Source organism: Podarcis melisellensis (assembly GCF_964234715.1).
Source record: "Podarcis melisellensis genome assembly, chromosome: 7".
In the NCBI taxonomy this organism is placed as follows: Eukaryota; Metazoa; Chordata; class Lepidosauria; order Squamata; family Lacertidae; genus Podarcis; species Podarcis melisellensis.
Window position 1 is genome coordinate 24,343,697 of NC_138539.1, and position 12,166 is coordinate 24,355,862.

The 12,166-nt window shown below is 44.4% G+C and overlaps 1 protein-coding gene across 4 annotated transcripts in view; it reads right to left on the reverse strand.

The window, feature by feature from the left end:
* CPQ (carboxypeptidase Q) overlaps positions 1–12,166 on the reverse strand; it is a 161,739-nt gene that overhangs the window by 124,152 nt on the left and 25,421 nt on the right. For all 4 annotated transcript variants that reach the window (XM_081919787.1, XM_081919788.1, XM_081919789.1 and 1 more), the window contains 2 exons: positions 10,563–11,022; positions 2,076–2,283 (listed from right to left, as the gene is read on the reverse strand). In XM_081919787.1, coding sequence (XP_081775913.1) covers positions 2,076–2,283; positions 10,563–10,992 — 638 coding nt within the window. In that variant the 5' untranslated portion in view covers positions 10,993–11,022. The remainder of the gene's footprint in view (positions 1–2,075; positions 2,284–10,562; positions 11,023–12,166) is intronic.

A 12,166-nucleotide genomic window follows, 5' to 3' on the forward strand; every position in this document is an offset into this window, starting at 1 on the left:
TTTTACTAGGGGTAAAAGGAGAAGTGCCGAGGAAGCAAAAGAGACTGTTTATGTATGCGACTACAGTGGCTAGAATGTTTCTTGCCCAGAAGTAGAAAGAAGAAAATGTCCCAACGACAGAAGAATGGATGACTAAGATGATAGACTACACTGAAATGGCTAAACTTGCCGTGAAGATCAGGCACCAAGATGGGGAAAAAATTCAATCAATAATGGGAAAACTTTATAGATTACTTTAAAGAACACTGTAAAAACGTTAAAACATTAGCAGGTTTGATGTAACGTTTATGAACTAATAACAGAATTAGGAAGAGAAAAGAAGTTGAAATTAATTAGAGAAATATAATTATATGCAAGGAGAATAAAAAGGGAAAAAATGGAAAACAGGGAGAAGGGGAGCCATTTAAAGGCAAATTTGAATTGGATATGTATTTACAGCCAGCTGCCAGAGATCCACTGATCGCCGAAGAAGTGATGCTTTTGAATTATGGTGCTGGAGGAGACTCTTGAGAGTCCCATGGACTGCAAGAAGATCAAACCTCTCCATTCTTAAGGAAATCAGCCCTGAGTGCTCACTGGAAGGACAGATCCTGAAGCTGGGACTCCAAGACTTTGGCCACCTCATGAGAAGAGAAAACTCCCTGGAAAAGACCCTGATGTTGGGAAAGATGGAGGGCACAAGGAGAAGGGGACGACAGGGGACGAGATGGTTGGACAGTGTTCTCGAAGCTACCAGCATGAGTTTGACCAAACTGCGGGAGGCAGTGGAAGACAGGAGTGCCTGGCGTGCTCTGCTCTGGTCCAGGGGGTCACGAAGAGGCGGACATGACTAAACAACAACAAAAATGTATTTACAAAAGTAAAAATGTTGTTATTTTGAAAACTGAAAATTAAAAAAAAAAAATTTAAAGGGATCTTTTGCCCAAAGTGGGGCTCAAACCCACGATCCTCAGATTAAGAGTCTCATGCTCTACTCTCTCAACTATGTGCCATAACTTGTGCTAAATGCGTTTAAAAGGATGACATTCAACATTCTCATCACATAGCCAGGAATTTCACAAATAACGCCTGGGGCTCCAGCTATCGAGAGTCTTTGGAGGTCAAATTCCAAACCTGAACTACCAGTAGAAGAATAACAATATAATATACACAGCAAATAGTTCCAATCCAAATATCCTTTCTTTATTGGGAGCAAACCTGCCTCAGAGCATGGAGGCAATATGAAACACTAAGGGAGTGATCCTGTGTACATGAAGCAGGCATAAAGCAGGCCAGTGCAAGCTAAGTAGGCATCAAGTTATACCTGATCCAAACACCGTTCAGGAGAGGAGCGGCTGCTGCTGCTCTGCCTACACCTGGCAGAGGGAAAACAAACCTTTAAAATCGCATTCCATGCCAGGTTTCCAGGTCATGAATCCAGTCTAAGTCTACTCTCTCTAGTCCTACCACCTCTAAAGGTGAAGGGACTCCTGACCATTAGGTCCAGTAGTGACCGACTCTGGGGTTGCTGCGCTCATCTCGCTTTATTGGCTGAGGGAGCCGGTGTTTGTCCGCAGACAGCTTCCGGGTCATGTGGCCAGCATGACTAAGTCGCTTCTGGCGAACCAGAGCAGTGCACGGAAACACTGTTTACCTTCCCGCCGGAGCGGTACCTATTTATCTACTTGCACTTTTTGATGTGCTTTTGAACTGCTAGGTTGGCAAGAGCAGGGACCGAGCAACGGGAGCTCACCCTGTCACGGGGATCTGAACCGCTGATCTTCTGATTGGCAAGTCCTAGGCTCAGTGGTTTAACCCACAGAGCCACCCGCATCCCCCTACCACCTGTACACCCCCAGAATGCCCCTTTTTGGGGACTCGCGCCAGCTTTTGCTCAGCTGAGCCAGGATGAGCAAGTTACATCAGTGTAAGTGCTAGGGTTGAGGATTAATGCTACCTGAGCCACGAATCAGCCAGCTGCCAGAGATCCACTGCATCCTGAGCTGCTCATCCCAGCAGATCTTGCCATAGGATTGCCCCACCCCCAGATGAAAGAAGAGGTGAAGTCTGATTCACACCAAGCAACAAGCCCTTACCTATGGATGGAAAACGGAGTAATAGACTTGATAAGAGATGCCTTCGCTCCCACTTTAGCTGCTTCCACTGCTCCTCGAACTCTGTACAGGACTGTTTCACCATAGTTGACAAACTGCTGGTTGTAAACAATGATCTTTCCATGGGCTTCCTGGGCTTTTTTGTGCAGGTCGTCAAAGGAAGTCACCACTAAGACTTCAGCCGTAATGCCTGAAAATGAAAAATTGGGACAGTTATGGACCAAAGACATTTCTTTTTTTTTTTTTTATAAAAATTTTTATTAAGATTTTTTACAGATACATATTTAACAAACAAAATAGGTTTCATAACATCTTTTCATTCTATTGCGGACTCCCTCACGTCTCCCGCTTCCACTCTCATCATTAAAAACGAATTTTCCAAGCAAATTATCATCTTGTTTATACTCTTAAGTGCAATATTTAGGTTAAACTCAAATAAAAAATTATAATTTAATGGTAGACAGTTATTTCTGCTCTGGCTTCCTTGTTAGGATTCAACCAAATTACAGTACTTTTGTAAATAAATCTTAAATTTCTTCCAGTCTTCTTCAACCCTCTCCTCTCCCAGGTCGCGGATTCTGCCAGTCATCTCAGCCAGTTGCATATAGTCCATCAGCTGCATCTGCCATTCTTCCAGTGTTGGTAGATCTTGGGTTTTCCAGCTCTTAGCAATAAGTATCCTTGCCGCCGTTGTAGCGTACATTAAAAATGTTCTATCCTTCTTTAACACGTTCTGGCCGACCATGCCCAGAAGGAAGGCCTCTGGTTTCTTGGTGAAGGTATACTTAAATACCTTTTTTAACTCATTATATATCATTTCCCAAAAGGCCTTCACTTTAGGGCAGGACCAAAGACATTTCACTGCCTGAAAAAATCTAAATGGCACCTGCTCCTACCAGGGAGGGCCACATCTGTCCCATTTCCCTCTGATTCTCATATTCCAGTCTTAAGTTCTCTACAATATTGCATCTGTTTGCAATTTCTATAGTAAAAGGAACATTGCTATGCCAATCCATCAGCATTTTAGTGCGGATTCCTCCGACTACACACATTTTTGCAAGCACTTCCCCTTAACCAAATGCTTTTGGGTATGTTATTTTCACTAATATATGCATTGGTATGCACATTCCCTCCAGCTATATGCATTTTTGTACACATTTTTTGGTTCAAGAACTGCGTGCAAATTTTGAAGGACAGTTGCGTTTCAGATGTATACTGTTTCTCGAATTAGGAATTCATTAAAATGTGAACTGGGCCAAATTTCTTCACCATCCCTACCTCCCATTAATCAAGATGGGACACAAGGTACCAGGAAGAGCTTTGGTACACATCCTGCACTGGCATCTGGTGGGCCACTGTGAGAACAGCATGCAGGACCAGATGGGCCATTGGCCTGATCCAGCAGACTTCTCTTACTTTCTTGCATAAATACACTGTTGGCTCAAGGGTCAGATCTGTTCTGTCTTCCACTCTTCTGCCAATAATGGCACCCAAACACCCCAACTTGAGGCAGCTCCCATGGTAGTGGGGCAGAGCCAGACACTTTGCTAACTTAGATGAAGCAGGAAATAGTGCCCCCGTCCCCACATGTCAAGGCATATAGTACCCACAGGGATCTATTCTTCCCCTTATGGTAAAGGTAAAGGGACCCCTGACCATTAGGTCCAGTAGTGGCCGACTCTGGGGTTGCGGTGCTCATCTCGCTTTACTGGCCGAGGGAGCCGGCGTACAGCTTCCAGGTCAGGTGGCCAGCATGATTAAGCCACTTCTGGCGAACCAGAGCAGCACACAGAAACGCCATTTACCTTCCCGCCGGAGTGGTACCTATTTATCTACTTGCACTTTGACGAGCTTTCAAACTGCTCGGTTGACAGGAGCAGGGCCCAAGCAACTGGAGCTCACCCCGTCGCGGGGATTCGAACCACTGACCTTCTGATCAGCAAGTCCTAGCCTCTGTGGTTTAACCCACAGCGCCACCCGCGCCCCTTCCACTTATGGTAGCAATAAGTTAAATACCTAACAATTTGCTCCTCTTTCATGTCACCCAAGGCTCTTCAAATGGGATTCAGTCACGTACTGTCAAGTTCAGGTTGTTCAATTCAAGTTGATTTGAAGCAACAAATCCTGTTCCTCCCCAAAAAACTGGACTTGTTGTGATAAGGTTAGTGATGGGAAAACACACTGAGAAGTATGGGACATTTGTTGATGCAACGTAATTGAAGTCCCCTAAATCAGAGTGTCTAACCTCCCTGCATACTTTTTGCAAGCCAATCAAGACTCATGTGCAATAAACAGGTGGTCTGCAAGCAACTCCCAAATAAGCTGCCTGTGACGCCTGCCTCACCCTACCTAATGGGAGGACCAGCCCTGTGCATGGATATGAAAGTTGACAGCAATGTGTACATTTCTAAGGAAGAGAAAAGGTGGCTGCATCAGAGGAGTCTTAACCTGGGATGGCCAGCCATATGACAGAGGGCAAGCTGACCCATAGGCCTTAGGGGATAGCAGTTCCCAGCACAGTAACACTCCCATATTTCCAAGATTACACACGTGTGCCTTTTATCATTCCTGCAATACGCTAGAATTCAATAAAATAAAACAAGGGACAAAGACATTATGTCTCCTGTCAGGAATATAGATTTGCAGGGCTTCAATTATTTCCATTTTAAACACACCACACAGCTTCAAAGTATTGATACAATCTGACCATTGTTTTGCTTGGTTGCTGAGTAACATGAAACATTATTATAAAGGGCAGAATCTGCCAGGAAATTCTCTTTTATGAAGTCCTCTTTGAAATGAAACCAATGCTTTTCATATACAGATATTTTTTAACCCATGGGTGGTTGTGAAAGTGATTTATAAAAACACAAAAGCAGTGGCCGGCCTGAAGTAATTCCTCTCAGTAGGCTTTGCTTCTTCTCTTTAAAAACAAAAAGCAAAAAACCCCAAAGATCTGCAGTTTCTGAATTTCTAGTACAAATAAACTCTTAAGCAAAAAGTAAAAATGAAACAAAAAACACCCACTATAAACATTTCCTCTCTGCCTACTCTGTGGCCTTGCCTGAGAGAACAAATAAATGTTTATAGGTAACAGTGGTAACCAGATGGGATGGTTTTGTGTGTGTGCTCATACTACATATATTTTCACTGAGCGTACATTTGGGAACCACGTTTCATGGTTTTTACAAAATCGTTTGCAAGATGACCACAATGCTCAAGCTCCAATCTTGCAGACGAGTTACAGAAGTAAGTGGAAACTGTTCAACAACAAGAGCAAGGCTCGGCTGCTAAATATAGAAGTCGTAATGGATGCCTGGAATTCCACCACTGTGCATTTCACCTAGAAGCCGCAAAACACGTCAGTAAAAGCTAAATGCTGGAACAAATGTCAAACCCCCCAACACACACACTCGGTTTGTGCCAAGGCCACAGGAAAGAATGAAAAAGCATTTATAGTCTCCTTTCTGTTCTTCAATTTGTAACTGTAAATTGTAATTACAGTGGAACCTCAACTTACGTACGGCTCTACTTATGTACAATTCCAGTTACAACATTCAGTAGGTGCTTCGACTTACGAACTTTCCTCTAGATACGAACAGAGGCCTTGCCAGCAGCCCGGAGCTTGCCCAGTTGGCTGCGGAGCAGCACTGAGGCCTCTGCTGCCAGGGAGAGGGTCCCCCATCCCACCCCCGAAGCTGTGGAAGAGGTGCCGCCTACAAGAGGCACAGCAGGGCGCACTGCAGCCCCAAACCCCACCGAGGAACTAACCTGAGGAAGTCCAGAGAAGAACCTGGCCTGACAAGAAAAAAAGGGACCCTAGCCAAAGTGAATCAGCTCTTTACTGACCCTTGCCCCACCCCCAGCTTGTAGCCAGGTAAGCCCACCCACCCTCAGTGCACGTAAGAAAAAAAAATTTATTTTCTTATCTACAATACTGTCTTATTTATTTTATAGCACAGCACATTAATTATTGCCTTCATTTTATGGATCTATGGTCTTGTTAGACAGTAGAATCCATGATAAATTGCTGTTTTAGGGGGGTGGTTTTCATCGTCTAGAACGGATCAATTCACTTTTCCATTGCTTTCTATGGAAAAGTGCGCCTCTACTTATGTACATTTCTAGTTATCACTGGACCTCCGGAACCGATTATGGTTGTAAGCAGAGGTTCCACTGTAGTCTTATCTAGATGCTTGCACTAAAGAAGGTTTCAACAGCAAACCGCTGCCCGTTTCCTAGCTGCTATATAAAGATGTACTATCTGAAGCTCTGACAGAAACACCCCCTCAACATGTGAGGAGTTAACCTGCAGGATTTGCTACTGCAAGATGGCGACCAACTTGGATGGCTTTGATGTGACATAAAAAGATATCATGAGAGCTACTGGATCAAGACAAAAGGCCATCTAGTCCCAGCATCCTGTCCTTGCAGCAGCCAATGGGAATCCCACAAGCAGGACATGAGGACAACAGCAATCTTCTCATTTGAGCCCCACTCCCACCCCTGGTAACTGGCATTCAGCGCCTTCCCTCTGATGCTGGAGGTAGTGCACAGCCATCACTATTAGTAGACACTGGTCTTCCTTGATCTTGTCTAAACCCCTTTCAAAGCCATCCATGTCGGTCGCCATCTTGTAGTACCAAGTCCTGCAGGTTAACTACACAGTGTGTAAAGTGCTTTCTTTTGTCTGTCAGGAATCTTCCAAGATGCTGCTTCATCGGATACCTATGGGTTCTACTGTTAGGAGAGACAGAAAAATCTATGCACATTCCATGCACCCCACCGACTTGACTTTTTTGTAAACTAAAAATCTCCAAACGTAACCTCACAGCTCCTTTTTCAGTGAGGCGACCAGAACCGCATGCCATAAATCTCTCCATAGATTTCTGTAATGGTGTTACGGTATTGGCAATGTTATTTTCAATTCTTTTTCTAATGACCCCCAACATGGAATTTGCCTTCCCCCCACACCCTAGGTTGACATCTTCATCAAGGTATTCCTGCATTGCAGGGGATTGGATTAGATGACCCTTGGAGTCCCTTCCAACTCTACAATTCTATGCAAAGTTGATGATGATGATGATGATGATGATTTTGCCCATATGTGGACCACTATACATTTGCTCACATTGAATCACATTTGTCATTTTAATGCCCGCTCACCCAGTCGGCAAAGATCCTTTGGGAGTTCTTCGCATTCCACTCTGTGAACCAGCACAGGAAGCGCGAACCTGGTTGGGTTCATGTAGAAACACGGACTGAATTAAATCCACAAGCATCCCTATCCTTCAGAGCTCCTTTAGTTGCTCCCACTGCGTTTGATCTGATGCAAGACCAAAGGACAAGCTTATAAACAACCAGGAAGCAGGAAGTTCAGTGCTGCCAGTGTGCTGATGCTGTCCAGTTGCTCTCTATTCAAGTTTTGTTTTGTTTTTAATCCAAATAGAGGAAGGTGCTGGAGGGGCACTGCGTGTGGGCAAGAGGGCTGAAATCCAATCCAGGCAGGACTGAAACAATAACGGCGGGGAGATACTGTGGCGTGGGCAGCGAGACACCAAGCGTCCAGGACATTTTCTTCAGGGGGAACTCACTGGAACTCAGTTCCAGCAGCTCTCAGGTGGGTGCCATTGCCATGCTAAGAGAAAGAGGGAGGAGTTCATGGTGAGTTCCAGAACCTCTCTTTCTGCAGCTCAGACCAGGTCACACAAAACTGGTTTCCTATTGAAAATTCATTACACATCAAAAATATGCTGCTTCTGCCTACAACTAGGGGGAAAATAAATTAAGAAAGGTTGTGGGCAGACCTTGAAGTTTGATTCTAGGAATAGATAAGAAAGGTGAGAAAAATCTAACTTGGCAGGCTGTCTGGGCTTCCGAACTCCCCCTCCCCAAACCGTCCCCCGCCAAGTGCCAAGCATGCCAAATCTGAGTACTGAGTGAGAAATCTACTGCTGTTTTGCTTGGCATCCAAATGAGGTGAACTGATAGGCTGCAGCAGTTTCTAATGAAGAGGGCAGCCGTGTACCTAAGAAATGTCTCAGGGACAGGATCATCCAAAGAGCCGGCGAAAATGAAGCCAGGGATCTGCAGATTTTCATTTTCCAGTAGGAAAAGAAAAGGGGGGGATTGAGGTCTGTGCTGGCTGGCACTGCAATCTACACGACATATCCGCCTCGGTAACAGATGAGCAGAATTGGCGCCAGGTAATTCATCCCAGTTCTCCATTTACACACCGCATCAAGCGATGAAAACATAACATGTGCTCATGATTGTTCATCAAGGCGAGGAAGAACAGGAGCTATTCCTGACAGCTCCTTGCTGCATTAATGAAATATGTCACCTGCTAGGGAGGCCTCGAGATGCTCCCTCCCTTTCACAGCCTGTGCAAGCCTCATAGAATTGCCCAAAGTTGATTTTTTTAAAAAAATGCTATGCTGAGTTTTCTAAGAACAGAAAACGTAGGAAACATGTCCACTCATTATTTTTTTAAAAAAAAATACATTTTAAAAAACAGGGAGAGTCAAGTGAGTTTGCAAGAGCACTCCTATGATGATGGGAGTGTGGACAGCATATACAGATACAAAACGCATCCATTTTGGTGAAGATGAACTGCAGTAAAATGGAAACAGTGGCGGATGTGATGAATACAGGACACTACAGTATATGACGCCTTCTTACATCACTAACTGCAGAACCAGGGATGGGGTGAGTGGGATTAAAGCCCTCTTCCCAGGCACCATGGTACACCACTGTGGTGTAGTGGTTAAGAGTGGTAGACTCTGGTGAACCGGGTTCGCATCTTTGCTCCTCCACATGCAGCTGCTGGGTGATCTTGGGCTAGTCACACTTCTCTGAAGTCTCTAAGCCCCACTCACCTAACAAAATATTTGTGGTGAGGGAGGAAGGGAAAGGAGATTGTTAGCCACTTTGTAGTGATAAAGCGGGATATCAAATCCAAACTCCTCCTCTTATTATTATTATTCCTTGCCCCACTGTTTAAATAACAACTAAGACATGTTAAACACATTTACCATCTCATCTAATTTGGCCCTTTGGCAAGCTACTTTTTTTCTGGTGCCCTGTGGTGGCGAAGGCTCCAAGTTGTTGTTGTTTAGTCGTTTAGTCGTGTCCAACTCTTCATGACCCCATGGACCAGAGCATGCCAGGCTCCAGGTAGCACTACCCTAAGCAGGTTTGCTCAGAAGAACATCCCAGTAGATTTGCGGGGACTTATTTCCTGCAGGATCTGCTTAGGGTTGCAGATTAACAGTCATGGCTGAGGCAAGGTTCCAACACTACATCAGGATGACGAGTCCAAGCGGATTCTGCAAGAGAGATCTGAGAGCAGGGAATTAACTCAGGTCTGCTACTGCTCACGGATCTCACCAGAAAAATATGGATTTTGCAGCCCAACAAAGTTTCACAAGTATTCTTCCACAGAGGAAAATCATTTTGTTGGAATTGGCTCCGATACCTATAGAAGTTTCCACTAAGATGGGAGGAAGCCAATGCGTATCAAGGAAAATGATTTCTTTTCTAACTTTGTATTTCTTTCCAGGACTATGTTTTCCATGATGTGCTCCCCCCATTTCTCTTGATGGTCAAAGCAGGGGGGGAATGGTTAGTCACCAGGGGGCTGGGGAATATGATATGTTGAGGGTCAACTGGTAGGGGAAATGCCTCAAATATTTCATAGCCTAATGTACATTGACAGAAAGCCCTAATAAACACAAACACCCACTTCATGTTTTCCACACCAAGGTGTTCACAGTGACTTCCAAATATGCAACTGATTATGCAAAAGATCATTTTGACACACCAGGCAAAGAGCAGCCGTAAGTTTGTGATAGGAAGGGGAGTTTATTTCAGTTTGCATTTTAATGCAAACCTACCAAATTCACACCTCCTAAAACAATATGCAAACAGAAACACACTCATCCTTCAAAATTCACACTTCTCTCCAAGTTTTGTGTGCACAAAAAATGTGTATATTAGGAGTAAAGTGTGTATAAGAGCGGCTATATTAATGAAAAGAACATACAAAAATGAACTTTCGGGGAAACTGCTTGGAAAATGTCAATATTGGCTGAAGCTGCATACAAAAATGTGTAGATTAGGAGAAACATACACTAAAATGCAGATGCAAGAATACTGGAAACTGAACTTAAGACTGGAGCAAATGGGAACCTGAAATCAATTCCTCCAGTGCTCCACTGCTCATGCAGCAAACAGAAGTCTCATTGCAATTACTTATTTTTGGCCGTGGAAAGAGAAAAAAATTATTCATTGACTCTAACAAAGGTGTTTGTTACAACCGATGTTTCCCACAACATTCTCTTGCTGTTTTGATGCTGTTTTAATGCATTTCAACTCTTGGAATTTTAATTTTGTATTTTATTGATTTGTTATATCTCGCTTGGTGGGGAAGTGTACATATACCCTAAAATAATTAAACTCAGACATTACCTTCTGGAGGAGTCCCAATGCTGCCACCAAGCCCTAAAAGGGCAATGCTGTAGTTCCGTGGTTTCACCATCATTGCTGACTCTTCCCCCCTTTCCCAGTGGGGGATTTTTGCTGGCTCCAGGTGGACATTTTCCAGGCCATCTTCCTTCAAGACTTTGTGCATGTACTGGATAGCTAGTTCTAGATTTCTGGAACCACTCACTCTCGGCCCGAAAGTGTCCACAAAGAATGCAAGCCTTTCATAGGATCTGTTCTGAGCCTTGCCATGGATGGCAAGGTTGATAATCTTCTTAGCAACATCTGAATAGCCAGCTATTTCCCTCTTAATGTCTTCGAATGATCTTCGGGGGCCGGAATTGTCACTGCTTAATGGATTCTCTTCACTTTGAGGAAACAGGCAAATGAGAGCTATTAAATACAAAAGCTTCATTTTTCTCCGCTCTAAATTTTATGGGTCAATCTGTAGGAGGGAGAGGGGGGGAAAGATAACAGGCAGTCATAAAGCTGTTCAAGGGCTGCTCCAGTTTGGGAGCGTGCGAAAGTTGTGAAGTGAACGTTGCGAAGTTGCAGAAAGGCAAGGCCAGTTTGTGGGTGGTCATCTTTAAAGCTAAATGAGAACAACTGAAGACACCAACACTCACTTTAAGGTAAAGGTAAAGGGACCCCTGACCATTAGGTCCAGTCGTGACCGACTCTGGGGTTACGGCGCTCATCTCGCTTTACTGGCCGAGGGAGCCGGTGTACAGCTTCCGGGTCATGTGGCCAGCAGGACTAAGCCACTTCTTGCAAACAAGAGCAGCGCACGGAAATGCCGTTTACCCTCCCGCTGGAGCGGTACCTATTTATCTACTTGACATGCTTTCGAACTGCTAGGTTGGCAGGAGCAGGGACCAAGCAACAGGAGCTCATTCCATCACAGGGATTTGAATCGCTGACCTTCTGATTGGCAAGTCCTAGGCTCTGTGGTTTAACCCACAGCGCCACCCACGTCCCTCACTCACTTTAGTTCAGCTTAAAAGACTACCTATGGAATGCAGCATTGCTGTCTAGTGAGTATCCTGTGTGGATGTCTTGCTTGATGGCCGGGAACTTTTAGCACATGAGAAAGCAGTGCGCCTTGACACAGCTTTTTCTATGGGTTCCATCCACAGGTGGAAGAGCTTTGCACCTTCACTCATTGGCTCTGGCCAGCAGTGCATGAGGTCAAACCCTTTACTACTAAGCTCTGCCCCCTGGTGGATGTCGTCTTAGAAGCGGGTGCCATGCTGCATGCCAAGGATCCAGGTGGTACTACTCTTGAGGGTAATCCATTTCTCCAGAAACATTTCAGATCAAGCTGAGTAAGGGCAGCCAGCCTCTCCTTTGCAACCTCTTGTTTTAAAGCTTCACATTCAGTTATGTCCTCTACATTCTCAATCCTCTCTCAATAATATGTCAGTATTATTATTTAAGTAAACTGACAAGTAAGAACTGTTGGGATCTAGAAGTCTTTGAAATGCTTCTAAGGGTCTTTTCCTAAGAGGAAAAAAAAACATGGCAAAGAATTAAGATGCAGAATGCATATCAAATACTCGTTATTGCTATACATAAAAGGGGACACACAA